Source organism: Tenrec ecaudatus, chromosome 18 (assembly GCF_050624435.1).
Source record: "Tenrec ecaudatus isolate mTenEca1 chromosome 18, mTenEca1.hap1, whole genome shotgun sequence".
Classification (NCBI taxonomy): Eukaryota; Metazoa; Chordata; class Mammalia; order Afrosoricida; family Tenrecidae; genus Tenrec; species Tenrec ecaudatus.
The window spans coordinates 15,818,882-15,844,516 of record NC_134547.1 but is presented as its reverse complement, the minus strand read 5'-3'; the positions used below and the strand labels follow the sequence as shown (position 1 = coordinate 15,844,516).

At 46.2% G+C, this 25,635-nt stretch overlaps 2 protein-coding genes across 2 annotated transcripts in view; one reads left to right on the top strand and one right to left on the bottom strand.

The window, feature by feature from the left end:
• The first annotated feature begins 7,960 nt into the window (after positions 1–7,960).
• On the top strand, positions 7,961–15,558 carry LOC142431614 (CD177 antigen-like). Its single transcript, XM_075536633.1, has 10 exons — positions 7,961–8,012; positions 8,102–8,248; positions 8,494–8,679; positions 9,652–9,786; positions 10,004–10,123; positions 12,105–12,245; positions 14,303–14,494; positions 14,629–14,760; positions 15,213–15,359; positions 15,500–15,558. Exons 1-10 carry the CDS (start codon positions 7,961–7,963, stop codon positions 15,556–15,558), a joined length of 1,311 nt encoding a protein of 436 aa, XP_075392748.1.
• Positions 15,559–15,919: 361 nt separating this feature from the next.
• EDDM13 (epididymal protein 13) overlaps positions 15,920–25,635 on the bottom strand; it is a 55,471-nt gene continuing 45,755 nt past the window's right edge. The window contains exon 6 of the mRNA XM_075536631.1: positions 15,920–15,928. Coding sequence (XP_075392746.1) covers positions 15,920–15,928 — 9 coding nt within the window. The remainder of the gene's footprint in view (positions 15,929–25,635) is intronic.

The following is a 25,635-nucleotide window of genomic DNA, read 5'->3' as shown; positions in this document are numbered from 1 at the left end:
TTATTTCTCATACTGTTTTCTCTGCAGATTAAAAAAATGGATTTCAAGTAACTATGTTTTCATCAGTATTATTTTTAAAATATGGGCTGTTTTTTACACAGGAGTATGTTAAATTATACCTCGATTTACTCAGAATGGAATATAGTGGCAACCTCAAACAAAATGAAGAAAACGTCCTAAAAAATTTTGACAAAGCTGTACATGGTTCACTGCCTAGTAAAATGAAAATTACATTTTCTCAAAGAAAACTGGAATTTCTTAAAGATTTTAATTCAGATGTTAATCGATAAGACCTTAACTATGCCTTTGGTAAATGATTAATTACTATTTTGGATGTCAACTTGATGACATTCCAATTGATGCATTTTTATGCTTTAAAATATTTTCATTGGTTATCGTTTTCCTCAGACACATGCGGGGGTAGATCAAATGTTGCAATGACTTTATCTGCCTAATAGAGGACATAGAGTATGGTTTTTCCTCCCAAACACGTTTTCAATGTTTTGGCATGGTGATTTAAACCATGAGTGGATCAGAGAAGGCAAGAACCAACCAGACAGTGAGTGAACATGGTCGAGGGCTAAACTCTGAGACACATAAACATTTAGCAAATAGGCTAAGAAGGATGGATGTCACAAACCTGGACTAGGCACACCATTTTATCTGAGATTAGAGGGAAAGATGGTAGTCTCAGAGATAATACATAAGGACCACATTGTTCTGGTCATAAAAGACTGAAAGTTGGAAGTAGTAAAAGAGTTCCCTAAGTATAAGATTTCGATGTGTTTCACGGGAAAGTGGAAGCACTGGTTAAAGCATCACCGCAGCTGAGTCCTACCTGGTTTTGTCAGTAAATATCCAGTACTATGAGGGGTTCTTAATTCTTAGTGGTAACGTTGAAACAGCTATTTCTAAACGAAAACTTTTGGCTCAGATGTCCCAATGTCCAAGTGCGTATGCGTATGTATATATGCTTAATAAGGGGCCCGCTAGATGCCCTGATTTGGGGTATATGCTCACTTCTAAACTAAGCATTGGCTGGAGGTAAATGTAATTGGTTAGGCTTATATGGCTGGAGTGCAGATTTAATCAAATACACAGAGAATGAAAAGTGGGAGGGGGGATATAAGGTTTCCTACAGGAGCTCCGTTGGCACTTGGGGATAAGCTTTGAACTGCTAACTGCAAGGTTGGTCATTCAAATCCATCAACCACTTTGTGGGAGAAAAGATGAAACTTTCTGCTCCCATAAAGATTTACATCCTCAGAAACCCTCTATAAGCAGCGGTTCTCAACCTGTGGGTCGAGACCCCTTTGGGAGTCAAATGACCCTTTAAAGGGGTCGCCCGATTCATAGCAGTAGCAAAATTACAGTGATGAAGTAGTAACAAAAATAATTTTATGGTTTGGGGGGAGGGGTCTTCACAACATGAGGAACGGTATGACAGGGTCACCGCATGAGGAAGGTTGAGAACCTCTGCTCTAGAGGATGGCCGTGAGTTAGAATTGATTCTATGGCAGTGGCCGTCCCTGGTCCCCCGTGCCCCCCCCCCCCCAATGTGTTTTCCTGAAGGAAGCAAAATTAAAAAGGTAGTTGAGGTAAAATCATAGGCTGGTCTCCTAAACTTTATGTATCCTATTGCAGTATATATTGTTTCCCTAGGTGGAAATAACTTAATTTTTTTAAGTCTGGTTTTTGTGTGTTCCATAGGATTGTTTTTCTTCTCTCTCATCTGCTAAATGTTTGTCAAGATGACACACAGAAAACAAGAAATCCTAAAAGAACAAGATTCTTTAAAAAGGGAAGTAGCAAATGGTTATGTAACTTCTTGCTGAAATCAAGGATGTTGCCATACCGCTGGTCTTTCTTTCCACAAGTCCATTCTGTTTCAATTGCTGAGCCTTTCCCCACCCTTATTCATAGTCAAGGTGTTTCATCCCAAGCAGGTGGCGGCTGGCTATCAATTGGAATATTGCCTGAGGTCTTAACGGCTTATCTTCACACAAGCAGCCATCTAAGCGAGGTATCAACTAAGTCCACATCAAAGAAGCTCATCAGCTAGTGTGATCCAGGGATGATGATAACAGAATCCAAATGCAAGGAACAAATTGTGGACAAGCAATTTGTAGAAGGCTGTGGAGGACAGTGGGAGCCCAAAATTCATCTGCAGACTAGTCAGCTTAAGCCTCTGGCAGATCCTCTATAACCACAGAAGAGGGACTCACACGGCTTTGCTATCAGAGAGATTATTGTGAACTTCATTGTGATGGGTCAAATCATGTTACCATATGATACTTGGTCAGTTGACTCCTTGACTCAACCTGCATTTGCTCTAGGCTCAAATATTTCTTCCTTGTTCCATTCTTCTTTGGCTTTTAAAATATTGCTGATGCTCTTTTTGTTCTTACTCTTTATTTGTATTAGTCTTACTTTTTCCTTTGTGTTTCATTTTGGTTTGTTATTGTTTCTGTTGGGTTTCCTAGTTTGTGAAGCACAGGAGTGGATGCACAGAGACAGTACTGATGCAGTGGTTTATCAGGGATGGGGGAACCTCTTCCAGCATCTCCTCAGACTTGTTTTCTTTGGGTTTGTCTTCAGTAATCCTCACATTTTTCATCTGCTCACACCATTTATGCTTTCTATGCCTTTGGAATGATTTGGGGTTTTTTAAATCATTTTATTGGGAGCTCGTACAATTCTTATCACAATCCATACAAACATTCATTGTGTCAAGAACATATGTACATTTGTTGCCATCATCATTCTCAAAACATTTGCCTTGTACTTGAGACCTTAATATCTGCTGCTCATTTCCCCCCTCCCTCCGCAGTCCCCCCTACCTCATGAACCCTTCATCATTCATAAATTATTATTATTTTGTCATATGTTATATTGTCCCATATGTCCCCCCGCCTTCTTCTCTGCTGTCCCTTCCCCAGGGAGGAGGCGATACATAGATTCTTGTAATCAGTTCCCCCCTTTCTACCCCACATTCTCTCCACTCTCCAGGCCTAGCCACTCTCACCACTGGTCCCGAAGGGGTCATCTGTCCTGGATTCCCTGTGTTTCCAGTTGCTATCTGTGCCTATATACATCTGCTAGTCTAGCCAGATTTGTAAGGTAGAATTGGGATCATGATAGTGGGGGGGGGGGGGAGTATTTAAGAACTAGAGGAAAGTTATATGTTTCATCGTTGCTACCCTGCACCCTGACTGGCTCATCTCCTCCCCACAACCCTTCAGTAAGGGGATGTCCGGTTGGCTACCAATGGGCTTTGAGTCTCCATTTGTTTTAAAAGGATGGTTATAGGCTGCAACCAAATGGTCCTTGTTGGTTGTTTTAGCCTCATTTTTAGTATTTCCTAATAGCTTTTTAGGTTCTGCAAGAAATTAGTCTGAATCTGAACCACGATCCTGCAAAAACTTGAGCATGTCCTTCTTCGACAGGTGCTCACTGCCCAGCCACTCCACGCCCGCTGTGGAACACCCCCACCATCTTCTTCGGATGCCTCTGTAGATTTTTGTTTGTTTCTTTTTGTTCCAGGATCCCATGAGATGAAGTTGTTTCTCTTCATAGCGCCCCACATGATTCTCAGACTTTCTTTAGATTCCTTTGCTTTTTGAGTTGATTGTTTCTCCCATTGATTGTAGTCAGAGTGACTGTCTTTGAGCTCGCTGACTTGATTTTCCTTTTCTTTGGTTCTATTCCTGAGGTTTTTCACTATGTTGCCTAATCCTGCTATTGCATTGTCTGTCTTCTGGAATTCCTTTTGGCTTAAGGATTTTTTTTAATGTCTGCCATTGTTCTCATGAGCGTTCCCACATCTGTTGAAAGGACCTAAACATCATTCCTCTGAATTATGATTTTGATAATTCCAGGACCTCTGAGCATTCCAGTGGGTTTGGATGATTTTAATTGGTTTGTATTTATTTTCTTGGATTTGGGGGGTTGTGGGGGGGGTGTCTAATAGGAGCTGGGAAACATAGAGTGATGAAATAGAGAAAAGGTGAGAAAGATGAGTAAGTAGGGAACATGGGGGTGGGGAAGAGAGAGAATAAAATAAAAATAATGATAGTAATAATAAGCCACCATCCAGATAGGTCAACAGATTTGTTTAAAAAAATAATATGTTCTAAGATGGCTAAACAAAATTAACAGGCTTCATGGAAATATATTTCATGAGGAAAAAGGGAGCGCAGAAAGAACTAATGGGTGGGACAGGAGAAAAGTGTAAGCTCATATTCAGTCCAGAAGAGGATAGGAAGAAGCACAATTAAAGAGGAAAATAGGGAAGGAAGGAAAATAGAGAAGCAGGCAAAGGTTCAGATTGGTCGGGGGACTTGACCACCAATGGGCTCTATTTTGCATTTTGCGTGTTTATTTGGAACAAAAAGTAAGGACTATGGCTTTACTGCATGAAACAAGTATGACTGTACAAATGTCTTCTCTTCTTTGTGCTTCCACTGTCACCTCATTTTACTCAACAACCCCCACCCACCCAATTGCTCCTGAGGTTACTATCACCACCCCTACCCACCTACCACCCACCTACCCAGCCTTCCAGCCCTGCTGCCCACCAGGGGGCAGTGTCACCCACTTTGGGAGCATTACTGGTCTGCGCTGCTTCTTCCTTCCCTCCCCCTCCCCGTTGCCCTCTTTCAGTCTTCTGGTGTCTGGTCCCTGCCTGCCTGACCACTGCCATCACCCCCTACCACTTTCTCTCCTGCCCACCTGCCTTCTTTCTCATCTAACATGGCACAGACCCTCCCCTGGATCCCACCTTAGGGCCCTTGCACATGAACTTCCCTTAGCCTGGAAGGCTCTTCCCTAACCACTTTCTGTGGTGGTCTCTCTTCAGTCAGCTCTCAGCGCACATGTCCCTTCCCAATCCCCTTCTAGCAGAAGCAACCAGCTGGTTCACCTGCTTTCAAGCCACCTTGATTTCACTCTCTGCCCAGAAGTGCCCAACACCACTGCCAAGTCTCCTTGCTCGTGGGCTTGTGTAATGTCTGCTTCTCTTACTAGACGGAGCTCCACAAAAGCAACGGCCTTGTCCTTCTCCATCACCCTTCCGTCCTCAGAAAGTGGGGCAGTGCCCGGCGTCGTGTCCACCTTCCGTAAATCATTGGCTGATTAGAAGAAGACATTTGTGGCCTATCTGCCTCTTGGAGCCCTGGTGACACAGTGGATTAAGCACCGACCTTCTAATTGGCAAGATCCAGGAGGTGATCCCACCAGTCATTGGGTAGAAACAAAAAGTCATGTGGCGGTTGGCTTCCATAAAGCTTTAAATCTCAGAACCCTGATGATGGAGCAATCTCTCTCTATATATATAGACAGATAGATGATAGATAGAGAGATAGAGATAGATAGATAGAGCTTGCTCCATCATCAGGGTTCTGAGAATATATATATATATATATATATATATATATATATATATATATATATATATATATATATATATATATATCCTCTAGGGTCACTAGAGAAGCCCTGGTGACACAAGATCAGCAGTTTGAAACTACTAGCTGCTCTGTGGGGGAAAAGACAAGGCTTTCTACTCTATAAAGGGTTCTGGTCTCAGAAACTCACAGGGGCAGTTGTGCCCTGTCCTATAGAGACATCCACTACGATTTTAATGGACTTGATGTCTGAGTGAGTGAGAGAGTGAGTGAATGTGAGTGAGTGAGCGACTAAGTGAGTGAGTGAACATCGCTATGAGTCAGAACTGATTCCAGTGGGTCAATCTGTTTCTTCTCAATGATTTCTTCCCCTCTACCTTCCCAGGACAGTGCTTTCAGGGTGCTGTTCACACATCAACAGTGTGATTCGTAGGGGGAGAGGATCGTGTTCTGCCATGCGCAGGCTATGAAATATTAATGTGGCCTGTCTTTCCCTTCTTGTGTGTCCATTCATATTAATGTTTATGGATCATCTATTATGCCAAGTAGGAGGTGTAGACCCCGTGGGGAATCGGATCCCTGCTATTTCTCTTTCTTCCCTGGACATGTTTTTCATCCTCTCCCTTCTCTCTTTCCCTTCTTTCTTATTCACCCATATTTATCAAAAGCAAAAACAAAACACCCACTGCCATTGATCCAATTACAACTCATGGCAACTCTGTGGGGCAGAGGAGAAATGCTCCATCGGGTTCTCTTGGCTGTAATCTTAATGGGAACACACTGCCAGACCTCCATCTGCAGCAGGGCTGGGTGGGTTCACACCGCCAACCTGTAGGTTACTAATCAAGCTGTAGTCACTAGCGGCATCCCCTCATTCTTTCGTATCTCCCACCCAGTGATGTACTGGCACGGGTTCAACAGGATTGTGAAATTCAATGGTTAAATATTTAGGGATTTTGTGAGCTAGCTGCTGGCCTGTTGGTAACTTAAATTCAGACATGGTAGAAATAAGCCAACGCTACAAAGCAAGACCCTTTGTTGCTTATGCCAAAAGCTTGCAGAAGGCTATGGATGACCAACTTTCACTTGCACATGAGGCGACTGGAAATACGCTGGCTTGGGTCAGGCCCACCTTAGTCCGCTCCCCAAAGTTTACCCCGTCTGTTTCCTGGAGCAGCAGGAAAATGAACTCTCTATGTTGTGCTACGAGGGCAGAAACAGAGAAAGCACGAGAGAAGGACATAAATAGAAGAAGGCAAAGGAAATAAGCATGCGTTAGGCTGGGTCAAGTAGAGAAACACACTCAGTGACACTAATATATGTATAAGAAAGAGCCTTTTATCCAGAAGGAATTACATATACTAAGAAAGCATCGCAGCCCACTCCAACTCGAGTCCATAAGTCTGATACGAGTGTAGCAGGCCCTCTTTGGACTCACACAGTCACAATCAATGACGCAGAAAGCAAGACCACCGGGCGACGGGTGCGAAGTCTTCTGCGTCCAATGGCGGTGGACACATCTCCGGGGCTCCGGCAGATCTCAGAGCGGCTCACCAGCAGGAAGGTGAAGACAGAGAGGTGGGCGGGCGGGGGAGGGGGGGTGGGTGGAGGGAGGATCCCAGGACCCTCCTTAAGAGAAGGCCACGCCCACAAGGAGTCGCCATTAGGCTGCGGCCTGATTGACAGGTTGAATACCATTCCTACACGTTTAGAGATCTTCAAGTGGACATAAAACTCGGTAACTACCACACAACACGTGAAAGAAAGAGCCAGGAAAGAGAAGCAGGAAGTCAGTGAGGACAGAGACGGCAGCAGAGAATATAGGGATCGGCTAAGGCTTACCACACAATGTCCTCACAGGCAATTGCATTGTTTCCTCACCTGGGCTCAGAATGGGTCTAGGATGGCATCAGAGATGAGGAAACCACCTTCCCAAGCTACTCTTGAAACAGGGAGGAGGTGGGGACCTACCTATCTGAGCCGAGGAGGAAAAGGAACCTGGGGATGTGGACTCCTGTGGTCTGGGGACTAGGGTACTTCAGATTCTAATGATGATGGGGCTGCTGAAGGTCTGAACTTCTGAGTCTGAGGGAGGAGGGGGCCAGGATCCCAAATTCCTAGGTCCGAGGGAGGAAGGGATTAGGTGCTAGGGGTGTTGGGGATGCTCTGGGGGAGGCATTGGACTGCCACAAAGTCAGCAGTTCAAACCCACCAACCACTCCGAGTGAGAAAGATGAGCCTGTCAACTGCAGTGAATATTCTGGTCTCAGAAGCCTTGTGCGGGTCACGCTGAGGCAGAATTAGCTCTTTGGCAGTGGGTTTGACTTTAGGGGATTGGAGGAGGGAGTACAGTGGGAGGAGAAGAAGAGGGGTCCCAGCTTCCAGGGCCCTCAAGCAATTGCAGACCCAGAGGCAGGGGCCCAGGACACTGTTTCTCGAACCTCTCTCTCTTCCCCCACCCTTTTCCTGGATTCCTCTGGGTACGAGAAGCTATAAAAGGACAGTGGTTTCCGCCGAGAAAGAAGAAGTACCAACGGTGTAAGGGAAGCTTGATCATGAACCCTGCCCTGCTGCTGGCCTTTCTGGGGGTTCTCATCACCCTGCCCCGTGAGTGAGGCTCCCAATTCAGAGATTAGTCACCTGGGAATGCTCCCTCAGAAGGCCTTGCTAAGATGCCTTTGATGTTCCTGTCCCAGGAACTGAGGCCCTGACCTGCCAACAAGGGATCCTGAACTCCGAATATATCCTTAATCCTGAAGAGCATATCCAGTGGACAGTCAACAGAAAAGATGTCTGCCCAGACGGCTGGGGTTGCCAAGACACGCTGCTGTTCATTCAGAATGGTGAGGAAGCCCGCAGGCGCCAGCCCTTGGCCCACACCCCGGCTGAGGCCCACCTGTGTTTTGGGTAGAAACTTGGGAGACCTCCCTTCCGAGCACCAGGAGCCTCTGGGACTCAGGGGTGGGGCTGACGTTAAATGAGCGAGGGGTGGTGGTTGCCAGTTGCCTCCTCTCCAGCCTCTCTCGCCTCTGCCAGGAGCCTAGCATCCTCCCCGCACGCCCACCTTGCGCCTTCCTACCCTATGTAGGACCCCAGGTATATGTGGTGCTCAACAAGGACTGCACTCAGGCTGCGGACCAGGAGTCCCAAGTCACGGAGCACCGTTCCGGCCCCGGCCTCTCCATCATCTCCTACCACCACGTGTGCCGGGACAAGGACTTGTGCAATGACCTTGCCAACACCGTCCCGGTCTGGGCACCGTTCAGCTCCGAAGGTAGTGAAGGGGGGGGGGCACTGTGGGGTTTGGGGGAGGGAAGGGGAGTGTGGAGGGACAGCTTATGTAAAATCACTCTCCTCTGCCCCTCTTGCTTGCTCCTCTACAATCCCTCTTCCGACCCTCTCCCTTCTTCCTTTGCCCCCTTCCTCCAGCAGAATTGTTAGGTTTCTTGGGTTAGAAATACCTTGGGCCTTGGCTTCCCAAGAGAAAGAATTCATGCTGAAGCCTGGTTAGTGACCACTGAATGGCCAGCCGAGCAGCAGCTGGAAAAGAGGACTGTGGGCTTTGGGTCCTGGCTTTTCGTGGCAGTGTGGGTGAGGCATCAGGCTGCTAACCCCAACCACAAGATGACACTTCAAACCCACCAGCCGCTCCAGGGAAAGGAGGCTGGACAGTCAAGGAAATCCTGTGTGGGGCTGCCATTGAGTCAGACTTGACTTGATCGCAGTGGGGGTGGGGGGGGCCGAGGGGTGAGGGGTGGGTGGGTGATGGAGGTGTCAGTTGGGGTTTCTTCCTACGTAATCCTGGCCTATATCTTTCCTTTCCCCCACTACCCTGGTCCGGTGTCGGTTTCGGACACAGTGGGACCTTGAAGAATCACATTTGGAGATTTTCTCTTTGGACTCTTTTGTGAACATCTCATCTTCTGGTGTCCAAACCTCAGAAGGCCCCTTCTGTGCCCTGTGCACCCCTTCACATCCCTCCCTGTGTGGCCCTAGCACCTGGCTTGACCCCCTCAATATCCAGGCCCCCGGGGACTTCTTCCCAAGCCTCCTGTTCCACGTCTTCCTTTACCTCGCATGACCTGGGCCCACTGAGTCCTCCCACTCTGGGTCTGTGTGAACGTATCAGGGAGGTGCTCCGGGAGATGCCAGCTGTTGGTTCTTGCAGCTAGCTACAGCAAGGTAGCAAGAGTCACCTGATCCAAACCCAGCCTCCCTCAATCTCCTTTCCCTCGTATCTCCCCAGTTACCCCAATGCCAGGGGGTATGCAGTGCCCCTCCTGCTTGTCCGAAAATGGGTGCCTGGCGGAGACTGAGATCAACCGCCCCTGCCCGGCGGGGATCACACATTGCTACTCAGGCATCCTCACTTTCAGCGGAGGTATGTGGCTAGGCATGTGGTGTTTGGGGCAGGGGGCGTCCTTCTGGGAGCAGATCCCATGGGATGATCTGAGAGTTGAGATCTGAGTCTCTGGAGGAGGGAAGGTAAACTGAGACATGACCCCCCACCCCCAGGAGTGAGAAAACCTGTCCTCTTGGAGGTTCTGAGAATGAAATGTTCTCAGTGTCCACGTTTTTCTCTCTTCTCCTTTCCACAGGGCACTTCCAACCCACCAACATTGAAATCCAAGGCTGTTTGGCCCAAGGAGGTTGCAACCTGCTTAATGGGACCCGAAAGATCGGTCCCATTGATGTGAGTGAGAACTGCAATAGTATGGGTGAGTCTCACATCCAGGGGGCGGGGAGGACTGGCCCGGCTCCTCAGCCCGGGGGGGGGGGTGATGCTGTAGGCCTTGTTTGGTTTTGTCCCCTGTCACATGGGGGTGGGGGGATTCACAACACACATCAGTGTTTAATGCAACCCCTGTGCTGTCAGGCACTGATGTCGTCCTGGGAATACACCAGGCACCAGACAAAACCAAAATCCCTGTCTTCATGGGGCTTAGAGTCTAATTGGAGAAGGTTGACCTTGAACAAATCAGTAAAAGGCTCAGAAGAAGCAGCAGAGGTAGCTTGGTGAGAGACCGGGGAGGGGTCAAGAAAGGAGTTTCCATGGACCAAGATGGGGGAGGGTAGGCCAAGGAAAGTGGGCCTGCGGGGCGGGGGGGGGGGCGGGGGGAGGGAAGCAGGAGCTGCAGCTGGGTGTCCTGTGAGATGGAGAAACAAGCAGGCCCCTTCCTGGGGATGTCGTGAAGGCTGCCTGTGTCGTGGTGGTTGAGTCTCCGGCTCAGGCTGCTTCACTTCGTAGGACGCCTTGGGCTGATCATGGGATGGGCTGAAGGGAAGGCCTGGTGGTGGTAACTGCTGTCACGGAGCAGGCTGCTGCCCCATGAGACAGGCATGGTGGAAGGGAATGCTGCATGGTCCTGCACTCTTGCCCATGATCACTTGGAGACTGGACCCCACGGAGCTCCATCGAGTTTTCATTGGCTGATTTGCTGAAGAAGAGAGCTAGCCCTTTCCCCGTAGTCCATCGTACTTGGAAGCTCTGCTTCCTGAAACCTGCTCCACATCCTTAGTAACACGCAAGCCTCCGCTAACCAAGGAGGGATGGCGCTGCATGAGGCGGGCCGGGAATCAAACCTGGGTTTCTTTCGTGGAGTCTTCCATCCCGGATCCACTGCTGTCCCAAGAGAAGGTGTAGACCCACGGTTGTCTAACTAGATTTCTGAAGGCTGCAGGAACCCAAGTAGATGAGAAAGATTAGCCCTCTAGCCCATAGGAGTCAGAATATCTGAGTTCCAAGCCTACTTGTGCCACTAGCTAGTCATAAGATGCCTGGCAAGCTACTTAGCAACTTCCCTGCCTTCGCTTTCTCCATTATCATGGGGATGGTGATCGTAGCACCACCCATGCATTGGGGGGGGGGGGGGGGGGGGGTTCCGTGAGATTCAAATAAGGTCGTCCAGCTAAGATGAGCTGCTTGAGAGACTGAAATGGGATCACCCATGACAGTGCTTACAATGGCCTCCAACTCACCGCCATCAAGTCAATTCTGCCTCGAAGGAATCCCGTAGCCTAGCTTTTGGTAAAGACTCAACCATATAAGTCAGTGGGGGTAATTCTGCTTGGGACATAGGGTTTCTTGGTTGGAAACATAAATCACCTACCCATGACTGCTCAGGCTACCACCTCATTTTTTTTTTGTAAGCACCCTGGTCAGGTAGGGAAGTAGAGGTTGGTTCGTGCTGGTGTGCACGTGCATGCACACCCAAAATCAAACCCATGGCCACTGAGTTGATTCTCACTCCTGGTGACCCTACAAAATAGGGTAGAACTGCAAGAGAGTAACTAGAGAGCCTCATCTTCCTCCCATGGAGTGGCTGGTGGTTCCAAACTGCTGACCTTGTGGTTAGCAGCCCAATGCATCACTACTACACCACGAGGGCTCCTAGAGTGGTTGGCATAGGCTAAGGGAAGTCTACCTGCTTCATACCCACCAGGAGGAGCAATTTTCCCAAAAAGGCGATGAGAGTTGGTTCTAGCAGGTGTTCAAGCAGAAAGCAGGTGAAGCATGGTGGGGGAGGGCATGGACTGAGACTTCCAAATCCCTTCTCAGTCTGCGATGGAGGGACTCTGCAGAAGGGCCCCCTGGACTGCACTTCAAGAATGAATCCACCTTCCTGAACATGGGACTTAGAGAGGCAGTCATGAGAGGGCCCCTGGATTCATCAGACCTTGGTGATTCCTTCTCCCCAGATTTGGTGCGCTGTCATTCAGGGAGCATGATAAGAAGTGGTAAAATGTTGTCTAAGGAGCCTCAAGAATGGACTTCATTTTCAACCAAGTTCTGTGCTGCTGGCGAGGTGTGTCAGGAGACGCTGATGCTCATTGATGCAGGTGCGTGGACTGGACAAGAGAAACAAGGCATCCACATTGCATCCGGTACCTCCTCTGTGCCCTGCATTCTGTCCCCTGAGTTTCCTGACCAGGTCCCCTCCCTGCCCTGGAGTTCCACAGACCCTAGTTTGGTGGTTTGTTAGCTAGAGTGGACTCAGTCCCTAAGCACAGTGCAACCGAAGGTGACCTGGTCCTTAGCCATGATCATGAGGGCCTGGTGCTGGGACTGCTGTAACCCAGGGGATTCTCATGGACTGACTTCTGGAGGTGGGTCTCCAGCCTTTTCTCCCTCGTCTGTCTTATTTGAACGCAACACACAAGTCTCCAGTGACAGATAGGTGGTGACTGGGCATTGGGTGCATGGGTCAGAAAACCTACCCAGGTGTCTCCAATAGAAGAGGAGGCTTTTGCCATTGAACCAGGTCCCCGGAGGCTAGAATAGTGACTGCTTCATTTCCCTATATCTTGATTCATCTTTGGGGAGTCAGGGTGGGCGTGAGAGTGGATAGGGTTAAAGGGATGCCAACAATAGGACCTACCTTTCTGGGTAGTCATGAGCCATAGGTGATAAACGACCTACAAAGCAGAGCCCAGTGCTGACATCGCATAATCTTCATGACTTGGTAGGTAGTTACTGAGAGCTGGGTGCCAAGCACTATTCTTTTTTAAAATTATTTTATTAGGGGCTCATACAACTCTTATCACAATCCATACACACATCAATTGTGTAAAGCACATTTGTGCATTCATTGCCCTCATCATTCTCAAAACATTTGCTCTCCACTTAAGCCCCTGGCATCAGGTCCTCATTTTTTTCCCTCCCTCCCCCACTCCCTCCTCACTCATGAACCCTTGATAAATTTATAAATTATTATTATTTTGTCATATCTTGTCCTGTACAACGTCTCCCTTCACCCACTTTTCTGTTGTCCATCCTCCAGGGAGGAGGTCACATGTAGATCCTTGTAATCAGTTCCCCCTTTCCAACCCACCCTCCCTCTACCCTTCCAGTATTGCTACTCACACCACTGGTCCTGAAGGGATCATCCGCCCTGGATTCCCTGTGTTTCCAGTTCCTATCTGTACCAGTGTACATCCTCTGGTCTAGCCAGACTTGCAAAGTAGAATTGGGATCATGATAGTGGAGGGGGGGCGGGGGAAGCATTTAGGGACTAGAGGAGAGTTATATTTTTCATCATTGCTACATCACAACCTGACTGGCTCATCTCCTCCCCGAGACCCTTCTGTAAGGGGATGTCCAATGGCCTACAAATGGGCTTTGGGTCTCCACTCCACACTCCCCCTCTCATTCACTATGATAAGAATTTTTTGTTCTGATGATACCTGATTCCTGATCCCTTCGATACCTCGTGATCGCACAGGCTGGTGTGTTTCTTCCATGTGGGTTTTGTTGCTTCTAAGCTAGATGGCCACTTGTTTATCTTTCAAGCTTTAAAGACACCATACGCTATATCTTTTGATAGCCGGGCACCATCCGCATTCTTCGCCAGCCAAGCACTATTCTTGGCACCACGGATCCAATCATGTTTGACCTCTTACATCGGGAAATACAGTTAGGAAAAGAAAAAAAGAGAGAGACAGAGAGATGTACAAGCAGGCTTCCCAAAAAAAGCTCATGGGAAAAGGGGGTTAAAAGAGGGTGAGATTTCCTCCCACATCCATGTTTCCACTCCCACCCGCTGTGTGGAAATCCCGGAGAAAGGAAGAATCATCCAAAGGAGGGGCGGGGTTGCCTTTTTCAATAGGTTCTCAGGGGGACTCACTCCTGAGAAAGTGACCGTTGAAAGCGACTTTGAAAGAGCTTTCTGGGGGAGCAGACGGATGCTCACACAATGCCCGCCATGGACCAAGATGGTGCCCAAGCTCTTGCTCTGGCCTGCACTCCACCTTACGCATCCCCTGTCCCATTAGGAGACCTGCCTTCACCTGTGCCTACTGGCTCTCCTGGAATCTCCCAAACTGGCTCGCTCACCCCTGGCTCCCTCCGAGCATCTCCCTCTTGCAGTTCATCTTTTGTTCTCTCAACCAACCCTCAGGAAATACAGCAATCCTCCTGGGGAGCAAAGGCTGCACCTTGCCGGGGCCTGGGCCACAGAATTCTTCGACCATCTCCATACACTCTAGGCCTCCTGGGGTGCTCGTGGCCTCTTACAACCATGTCTGCTCCTCCAATGGGTGCAATGGAGCTTCGACTAGCAGTGTCCTCCTAAATGCCCTTCCTCGCCAAGGTATGAGATCCAGCAGGTTGGTGAAGGGGCATTGGGAAGATGGGGGCCCCATAGACCCAAAGACTCTGGAGCTCATGTTGGGTGGTTGGAGCTGGGAGCATCGTTGTGTACCCCAAACCCACTCTGTTCCCCAGATGTTCCGGACGATTCTGGCATCAGTTGCCTTGCCTGCGTAAATTTTTTTGGCTCCTGTACAGACTCGACACTCATTCAGTGCCCACAGGGTGCCAATCGTTGTTATCATGGTAATATGCGTCTCACTGGAGGTAAGCGTTAAACCCTTCATCATGAGGAGAGGGGGTTGGAAGGAGAAGGCTGGAAGCCCTGACTCTTGCAGGGAGCTGGGGCAAAGAATCCTGGGTCTTGAGAGGGTTTCACCGGTTCTAAAGTGGGAGGGGAGGAGCCATAACAGTGTAGTGGTGACGTGTCGGGCTGCGATCCCCTTGGTCAGCAGTTGGAAACCACCAGTAGCTCCTCTGGAGAAAGACTGGGCTTTCTACTCCCATCAATGGTGACAGCTTCCAAAACTGACAAGGCATCACTCTGAGTCAGCGTCAGCTCCACTGCAGGGAGTGAGTTTTGCGTGAACGCTGGGAGGGAGCCAGAGGTTGATGTTCCTGTGTCTAAGGAAGAAGAGGGCCGTTGTAGGGACCCTGTATCTAAGAGCTTCAACTGCACTGCCTTGGGTGTCCTCTGTAACTCTTTCTTCACCCTCTAGGTGGGGTCTACACCACAGTGGATATTCAGGGTTGCGTGGCTCAAAATTCCAGCACCTTACTGAACAATGCCCGGAATATTGGGGTCTTCTCGGTGGTTGAGCATTCTCAAGATGAAGAGCACACTAACCCCCCAAGAGTCCAGAGTAGTGGGTCTAAGGTTCTCCTTAGTCCTTTGGTATGGGGGTTCTTCCTATCCTCCCTATTGATCCCATTCCCCGGGGTTCTTAAACTCTGTTGATACCCCAAAGCATGCCCTCTGACCTCATGACCTAGTAACTGTGAACAGGTCATTATTTCGCCATCATATCCGGGAAGGATGCCCACCACCACTTTATCACCTGGTAACATTTATGAGGCACTGGGAAGAGCTGAACTTGCTCTGTGGAAGCGGGAACATACAAGCAGCAGCCACTTGTGTCTGATAATAAAGACATTGCCCTTTCACCCAGTGATGGTTTCTCTATGTGAAGGGGAGGGTAGAACACCCAGAGATCTGGAAGGAAGAAGGAGGGGCGCTCCACAAGGCATTCAACCATCCCAACCCACAGGCCTGGTCCACATCCCCATTTCAGCGTGGGTGGTAAAAGACCTTTGGCGAGCTACACCCAAAGGTATTTGGACAATATCTGGCCCGCTGATTAAGCAGGGGCACTGGATCCATGAAACGTCTACCTTAATAGGAAAGTCTCTGACACAAACAAGGAGCTCACTCCACCTGAGAGGTTGGGATCATTGTCAAAAGTGTGAGTGAATGTGTGCGTGCGTGTGTGCATGCGTGCGTGTGTGTGCGCGCGAGCTAGCATAGTTTCCTGGAGTTGATAACATGGGGTCTCGGTTAACATTCCTAAACCCGAAAGTGTGAGAAGAAGGATCCATTTCTGGAATCTGCAGAGAGAAAGAGACACAGATAAAGCTACCACAAGATGACTTCCTGGCAAGACCTCTGTCTTGGAGCTGAAAAATCTAAACAAGCCAGTGTACTATAACTGTAGTAACACTCTAGAGATGAAATTGGGGAAGGAATGCCACTATCTCACTCAATACCTCCCCTCTGATCTCCACTAGGGACTTCCTATTGTCTAAGCCCAGCTGGAAGCCAGGAGACAGGAGATCTCATTGACAGTCTCCTTCTAGATCGACCACTCCCAGGGCAGAGCAAGGTGGTGAAGGGGAAGAGAGGGAATCTGGAGACACTGTCCTTCCATATACACCATTTTCCTTTGTCAGGATGACAAATGTGTGTCCTCGACACAAAAGAAGCCATTCCCATCAGTTACCATGTCATTGTAACATTGCCTGGTGGTATTCATGCGGTCCTGCCCCCTTAAGGTTAGACCACCCGTTCCGCATATATCTTAGAGTGAGGGAACTGGGTTGTGGAGGTGGAGGGGAAAGTACAACTAAACAAAGTTGGTAATATGACGGATGGATGTATAGCTGAGGACGGTCAGAGGTGCCTTCTTTCATCACGCATTCCATATTCTTTGACCACCTGTCACCATCACACTGGACAGTGCTATCTGGGTGTGATCTAAATCTTCATTCTGTGGGGAAGTGACTTTGTACTGGTCGGATCTTGATTGAGTTTCTGTAATTTTCCACTGAGCAGACTCACCTGCCAAGGAAATATAATTCCCTTGGGTTCCAAATACAGTCCTCCTGGATCCAGCAACACAACCTCTCTCTGGGAATCCAGTTCAGTCACACTTGCCAACAGAGTGAACCTCTTCTCTGCCTGTGGTTTCAGCAGTGCAGGGAATTAAAAATTGGGTAGGGGGAAGTCACGGCTTCTGACTGATTAGATCATTAGATTCTTCATCCACATGAAGCCCAACATCACAGGACAAGAAGCAAATATTCTTTAAGTGATCTTTTCAATATAATAGTTGGAGAACATAATTCTGTCTCTGCAAGAGAAACACTGGACTTTCTACTTCCATAAACAGTTATAGTATTGGAAACCCACAGGGGGTCACTATGAGTTGGCATTGACTCAATGGCAGTGAGTTAGTTAGTTAGTTTTTTTTTCTTTCTCCTTATTTCTTGGACCTGGAAATTCTATGGGGAAGTGTGAGGATGGATGGATCCTTGGTGCCATAATAAGCCATTCCTCCACCCATCTGATCATTGTCCCTGAATAAAACACAATATAAAACATCTGGAAAAGTGGTCAATTACATGGGTGTGAGTTAATTACTCTACTTTATTGACTTCTGTTCTGCTTGCCAGTTGCAAAACCGAGTTGTTTACAATTGACCCAAGAAATCTACCAAATCTTCTTGGGGGTACAAAGGGAGATTGGTTAGTTCCTGGTCTTGGTGGGAGGGCCATTCCTTGAAATTGAGGGAGAATGGGGGTGTATATCGGTGGTAGTTCCACAGAGAGGGGTGGAGGTTCAGAGGAAAATGGGATAGGACACAAGCAGCAAAAGCAGAAAGAGGAGCGTCGTGAAGAAGCAGGAGAAGAAGATAGATAGATAGATAGATAGATAGATAGATAGATAGATAGATAGATAGATGATAGATAGATGATAGATAGATGATAGATAGATAGATAGATAGATGATAGATAGATAGATAGATAGATAGATAGATAGATAGATAGATAGATAGATAGATAGATAGATAGATAGATAGATAGATAAGCAGGGGAAGATAGAAGTAGAGAGAGAGAGAGAGAGAGAGAGAGAGAGAGAGAGGAGGCAAGGAAACTCATTAAAAAACTGTGACTTGGGTCAAGCATTGTCACACGAAAGACTGCAAGAGGCCCTAAAGGGGCCCATCAGCAGCAGCAGTAGTGACACACGGCAGAGCCAACAGGAGCCTATCCTGAGGAGTCTGAGAGGAGCCTGTCCTTGGAGCAGAGAGGCCCTGCTCACATCCTTGGAATGAGAGTCGTGTACATGGCTGGAGGAACTGGAGGAGCTGTCCTATACTGCACAAGGGAGACCTTGCTTGTATGCTTCCTGGTCCCCAATTGTACCCTGTTTGTGATGGTCAGACATCATGTCAGCTAGACACCCCTAGGTGTGGGAAACGAACACTGAGGGAAATAGGACGAGGACTCTTATTTCCCTAACTTATGACAGAGAGAATCTGGAATGCTGGTATTCCACGGTAGGAAAGTCTCCACTTTGGTGAGAAAGTCCAGGTACATGATCCTGTTTTAAAAATCATTCCCCCAGATTCTCTCATTAACAGCTATGCTGCCTTAAAGTGAGCACATGGTTGTTTATATCATACTATAGAAGCAAACATTGTCCTTTTGCTCTCTCTTCACGCCATGACACCCAACCCCTTCATAACTTCCTCCAATGCAGGTATTAGGTTCCTCAACTGTGAACTCAGGGACCTTCATGCAGATACTGCCCACCTTGTGATGTATGTAACTACTGAATATGCATGTCTTAAGCTTACCTATAAAGATCCCAAAAGAGTAAAGGCTCTCTCTCATTTCTCTCAGTTCTCCAACTTGCTCTGTTCTGTGTGGTCCATCAAGAGGAGCTGAGGTGACCATGCTACTATAAAACGTGTCTGACTCCTGAATTTTATTCTCTCTCCTATCTTTCTTAGCCTCTGTGTTAGTCTGAGTAGACTAGAGAAATAAATTCATAGACACTCATATGTGTACAAGAAAGAGCTTTATATAAAGAGTAATTGTACCTTCAGAAAACATCCCCGCCCAGTCCAGATCAAGTCCATAAGTCCGGTATTAGCCCATCTGTCCCATACCAATCTCTAAAGTCCTCTTCAGACTCATGTAACACATGCAATGATGTGAATGCAGGAAGATCACAGGCCAGTGGGTGGGAAGTCTTGTGGATCCAGTGGCAGTAGAAGCATCTCAGTGCTGGCAGGGGTCTCCATATGACTCCTCCAGTTCAGGGCACTAGCCACGTAGCTCCATGTGTCTCTTCAGCTTCTTTGTCCCCCAGGGAGTGAGTGTGTGCCCCGCCTCCAGTGAGCTATTTCTCTCCTTAGCACCTCCAAATGAGGTCATAAAGCTATGACCTGATTGACAGGCTAGACTCCACCCCTTCACTCTTAGTTCTCTCTAATTGACAACAGATTATGTAACTACCACATCCTCTATGTCTTTACTATAATCTTTATATATTATTGCCATAGATTTGTACCTTCTGGCCCTTCGGTTGTTGGAGGTTGGTTTTCCATGACACCTGGGTCCTTACCGAAGGGCTGAACTCAATCTATCAATTGCGTCACAGCCTGGTGACACCTCCTTGGTGTCACAAACCTTTTTGTATGAGAGTGAGACCTAGAAGAGTCGAACCCTCTCTTTGGCCCTTCACCTGTAGCTGGATCATATACCTGGTTTTTTGATCTCCTGTTTCATCCCCTACTGATCCCAGGATCTGTCAGTGGACTAGTGGACTCAGATCAGCTGTTTTCAGATTTCTACACCCACCACCCTGTACTCACAACTATCCTGCTCCCTGTTCATCAGCTTCCACATGTCAGGAGAAGCCTGACTTGAACCAGACTGGGCTTACCGAGTTCTACCACTGGACCAGCCATTTCTTGATTTAAATCTCATTCTATATACAGCACATGCAAGTGTCACTGGTTTGGTTTCTCTAGAGAACCCAACCTGACATACTGTCCCTTCCTTAATAAACCACTAATGAATGTTGCGTGGCTATTGAGATGGATTAGGATCCAACCCAGGAGATAAGTAGAGAGTGCCACGAGGCAGATGGCTGGGGAAAAAAGAGTTGGGGGGCAGGGAAATGTCTGATCTTCACCTCAAGGGAATCAGATTTGGGCTGATCTTGGTCATGATCTTCTGTCTAACCTGAAACTAGACAGGTTCTGATGCTGGTACTGGTATGACTGCTTTACACTAATCAAAGAGTTACAACAACCAGGGAGTGTCCTAACAGAAAATGAAGCTATGATGTTGTGGTAAGAGATCTGCCTTCAGGACCAGGGGTGCGAGGGGTGATACTGGGAGGGTAGAGGGAGAATAGGTTGGAAAGAGGGAACCGATTACAAGGATATACATGTGACCTCCTCCCTGGGGGATGGACAACAGAAAAGGGGGTCAAGGGAGATGCCCGATAGGGCAAGATATGACTTAATAATAGTTTATAAATTATCAAGGGCTCATGAGGGAGGGGTGAGCGGGGAGGGAGGGGGGAAAAGTGGACTTGATGCAAAGGGCTTAAGTGGAGAGCAAATGCTTTGAAAATGATGAGGGCAAAGAATGTACAGATGTGCTTTATACAATTGATGTCTGTATGGATTGTGATAAGAATTGTATGAGTCCCTAATAAAATGTTTAAAAGAAAAAAGAATATTTCCAAATATTCTAAGTGGAAAAAAAATGTTCAAAGACTCGGAATTGGAAAATCAAAAATGAAAGAACACCCTTAACCTAGCTGAAGCTATAACAACTGAAGAAAAGAAATCAATCTTTGAGTTGTAATACAGAAGGGTTTTATGGACAAAATATAAAAGGATTCATGAAGCATCACGAGAATATGAAAGTAATAGAGTCACTATACCAAAAACAATTGGTTACCATTCAGCCATTTCAAGAGGTAGCCCATGATCAAAAGCCAATGGCATTGAAGGAAAAAAAAATCTATGCTTCTCTGAAGTCTTTGGCAAAAAACAGGGTCCCAGGAACTGATGAACTAACTACCAAGAGAAATGCTTCAACAAGCCGATAAAGTGCAGGAGGCACGGACTAGTCTGTGCCAAGATATTTGAAGACAGCTATCCATCTGTGCCCATTCCAAAGAAAGGTGATCCAACAGAATGTGGAAATTATCAAACACTTATTAATATCACGTGCAAGTAAGAGTGTGCCACAGATAAGCGAAAAAATGTGTATCAGTACATCATTAGGGAGCTGCAAAAAATTCAAGCTGGGTTTAGAAGACTACCATTACTGATGTCACATAGATCTTGGCTGAAAGCGAAACAGAGAATACCAGAAAGATGTTTATTCTTATTTTATTGACTATGCAAAGGTATTTGTATGGATCTTAACCAAATTATGTTTAACATGAGAAGAATTGGAATTCCAGAATGCTTCATTGTGTTCGTGTGGAACAAGAAACAGTTTTTGAACTAAACAGAAGGATACTGCATGGTTTAAAGTAAGGAAAAGTGTGTATGAGTGGTATACTCTTTCCCTGCATTTGTTCAGTCTAAGCACGCTGCCCAAATAATCTAAGAAGCTTAACTTTGAAGAAGAACTTGGCATCAGGATCAGAGGAAGGCTCATGAACAATCTGGAACAACAACTAACCACCTTGCTTGCTGAAAGTGATGAGGTCTTGAAGCAGCCTTGTTGATGAAGACCAGGGATTGCAGCCTTCGATATGGATTACAATTCAATATAAAGAAAGCAAAAATCCTCACAACTGGGCCAGTAGATAACATCATGACAAGTGGAGAAAAGATTTAAGTTGTCAAGGATTTCCTCTTGTTTGCAAAGACAATCCATGTTCATGGAAGCAGTAGTCAGGGAATCAAATGATGCATTGCGTAAATCTGCTATGAAAGATTTTTTTAAAAAATATTGAAGAGCAAGGATGTCGCCCTAAGGACTAAGGTGTGCCTGACCCAAACCTTGGTATTTTCCATCACCTCCAATACATGCAAAAATTGGACATTAAATAAGGAAGACAGAAGAAGAATTGATGCATCTGAATTAAGGTTCTGGTGAAGAATATTGAAAGCGCCATGGACTTCTAAAGGAACTCATAAATCTGCCTTGGAAAAAGTACAGCCAGAATGCTCCTCAGAGGCAAGGATGAACTCATGTACTTGAGACATGATTAGGAGAGACCTAGCTCTAAAAAAGTACATAATGCTTGGAAAAGCAGAGGCTGAATGGAAAAGAGGAAGGCCCTAGGCAAGACGAATCGACACGGTGCCTACATCGATGAGCTCAAGCATCACAAGGATTGTAAGGACAGTGCAGGACCAGTCAGTGTTTGTTCTATTGTACTCAGGAGTCAAAGCCAACTCCCTGGCCCTTAACGGGAGCATGTCACGTGTTTAAAAAGAAATTGACTGTGAGTAATTTGACTTAAATTACATATCATTTAAAATGCCAAAATGCAACTCATTTAAAACCTACCAGAATAGCCATCACCTCGAAATTATAAAATCTACAGGAAATAATTTTACAAAAGAAATAGCATGTAACATATGTATTCATTAGCCTCTCAAAATAATGTCTTTGCCTTGCTTAAACTCATGCAAGAGTGAGTAAAGCTGTCTGACTATCAGGCTTCCATGTTCAGATGCACATGGGTTTGTTCTATACCAAGTGTGTTCCATTAGGTCTCTGCATTTCGTGGATGGCTGCAAGCAGTTTCTCTCAGTAATGCATTTATCCTAGTCTTGTTTGGGTGTCCTAAAAAGAAAATAAAAATTCCAAAAAAAAGCATTGTGAGAATATTCCCTCGCTCAAAGGGCGCATCTTCCCATTTGTCTTTTAAGCAAGATAGAAGCTAATGAATATGATTTGATGGAACAATTTATAAAGAGGAGTGAGTGAGTTCTTGGATTCCCTAATACAGACCAGAGAAGAAGGTAGAATCAAGACAGGAGTTTCTGAAGTGCTCTACTGGGCCATTGAAACTCAAGGCAGAGAGACATTAGCTCCGTCAGTTACAGCAACTGTTTGGGGATGCCAAAAGGGTAATCTTGATAGATTTTCTCAAAGGAAACAGGATGATCACGGCTGCTGATTAGAAGCACAGACTTCTAAAAACAGTTTAGGAGATAAACAAACAACAATGAACTAAATGATGATAACAACCCACAAGTCGCAAAAACAAATCCCAGGGAGGGAGGGAAACCTGATTTCTAGAGTTCAGAAAAGATAATACTCAGAATGTCCACTTTTCGAAAATAAAACGGCAAGACAGGAGAAAACAAAACAAAAGGCACACCTTCGAAGAAAAGGATTAATCCCAGGCTGGTGCTCAGAGTTCAAGTACTGGATGACCAACCAAAAGATTGCTGCTTTAAACCCATCCAGAGGCACCTTGGAAGAAGTTTTCAGAAAAAATGAAAACTGCATTGCTAAGGAAAGGGCTAGGTGGTGGAATAATATGGAAAAGGGTATCAATCATGGTCGCACAATCTCCAGCCGGTGTGGTCACGAAGTGTTGATGGGGGCAGGTATCAGGCATCAAAAGACCCCAAACAAACAAATCTATCAATGCAAATGAGGGGGGTCAGGGTGGAGACCCAAAACCCATCTGTAGACAATTGTCCATTCCCTCACAGAAGGGTCACAAGGAGGGAATGAGCCAGCCAAGGTGCAGCATAACACCGATGGAACTCACAACACTCCCCCGGTTCTTTAATGCTTCCTCCCCTGCCCAACTATCAGGACCCCAGTTCTACCTTACACATCTGGCTAGACCAGAGATATACACTTATATAGGTAAGAGCTCTCAATACAGAATCCAGGACAGATATACCCCTCAGCAACAGTAATGGGAGTAACGATGCCATGAGTGTAGGGGGAAGGCAGAGGTGGGGGGTAAGAGGGGGGTAACGTGGAACTGACTACAGTGATCAAAGGTTTAGCCCTCACCCACCCCACACCCCAGGGGAATGAACAACAGAAACGTGGCTGAAGGGAGACAGCAGACCATGTAAGATATGAAAATAATAATAATTTATCATTTATCAGAGGTGCATGAGGGTGAGAAGGTGTAGGAGGGAGGGGAAAAAGACGACCTGATACCAAAAACTCAAGCAGAAAGGAAATGTTTTGAAAATGATGATGGCAACATATGTACAAATGTGTTTGATACAATTAATATATGGATTGTTATAAGAGCTGTAAGAGCCCCCAATAAAATAATTTATATTTTTTAAAAAGAGTAAACTTTGGTATTTTTATAGGATAACTCTACTTTGTCCAATAGGAATCAATTGACAGTAACAATTATGTGTGTGCACATGCTTCATATAATCAATGTTTTGTATTATGTACAAATACAACTGATACATAAATCAGTCTAATAAATACACCTATTACTTTATAGGTATCCAAAATAGAAACTACAGAATAAGCTGAAGATGATGGGTTATTGAATAGCTGCTTTGTTTTATTTTATTATACAACATATACTTTTTTTAATTGTTAAAATAAATAAATCACGGTTGCACACACAATGGTACTGAACTATACGTGTAGAAGTCGCTAAATAGGAGAATGGTTTGTTGTGTATATTTTTGTCACAATTAAAAAATAATTACACTAACAACGATGAATACAAGGAAGAAAAATATTCTAAAATTGATCGTGGTAATGATTGTACATCTCTTCGTGATATGATTGAACTACTGAATGTATGGTATATGGAAAAGTGCCACTGTAACTGTCGAAAGAAGGAAAGAGGCTAGGAAAGTTGTACCAAGGATTTTGTTCCCATCACCACAGTGCACCTGGGTGAACCCCGGTTACCCTGAGGGGGGATTATCTGGATTTGGATATGGATGCTTTTCCTTCTATGACGTTAATGATGACGTCCACATGCTTGTTGGTGTCAGGTGTCTTTGAGTAGGTTTCATCCCATAGCAACTTCATGGACAACAGAACTAAATGTTGCCCAGTCCTGTACTGTCTTCACAGCCTGTGCTGTGTGAGCCCATTGGGGCAACCCCTCTGCTAATGTTTCTATTCACCAGGATGTCCACTGTGATTCCATCGCCCCCAAGTCTTGGCCTGCAAACCCAAGCAGGGATGCTCACGGCATCCCAAGCATCTCTCCTGTGAGGCACATCATTCCGAGCCAGGCAAATGAACCATAAAACCATTTTCAGAAAATCCCTACCTGTGAATAACAGCGTTTCTTTCTTTCTTTCTTTTTTTTAAATCATTTTATTGGGGGCTCATACAACTCTTATCACAATCCATCCATCTATTGTGTCAAGCACATTTGTACATTTGTTGCCATCCTCATTCTCAAAATATTTGCTTTCTGCTTGAGCCCTTGGTATCAGCTCCTCATTTTTATCCCCTCCTTCCCCACTCCCCCTCCCTCATGAACCCTTGATAATTTATAAATTATTATTTTGTCATCTCTTACCCACTCCCTTCACCCACTTTTCTGTTGGGACCCACATGACACACAGCTGTAGCAGAAAAGTGTGAAACCCACCTGTACATAAACCAAGTTGATTGGGAGAAATTACAGTTGTTAAAAGAGTTCTGGCTTCTCTCCCTGGGGCCCTATGCTTATGTTTTTACTTGTACATCCTCACCTTTCAGTTCCGTTTCCAAATGGTTCCCTTCTTATTTCTGTCTGATGAACTTGATCAGTTATGGAGCTTATACATAAAGTAAGCCTTTGGATTTACCCAACAGATGATGTGATTTTTCTAAACAATACAGGAAAATGAATGGTGAACATAGAGACGT

What these genes read in the sequence shown, in the direction of transcription:
- LOC142431614 (XM_075536633.1), top strand. Translation starts at nt 7,961, where the DNA reads ATGAACCCTGCCCTGCTGCTGGCCTTTCTGGGGGTTCTCATCACCCTG. An exon ending in AAATGCCCTTCCTCGCCAAG is followed by an intron (nt 14,495 to 14,628) that starts GTATGAGATCCA and finishes TCTGTTCCCCAG; the next exon opens with ATGTTCCGGACGATTCTGGC. An exon ending in CCCCCCAAGAGTCCAGAGTA is followed by an intron (nt 15,360 to 15,499) that starts GTGGGTCTAAGG and finishes AACTGTGAACAG; the next exon opens with GTCATTATTTCGCCATCATA.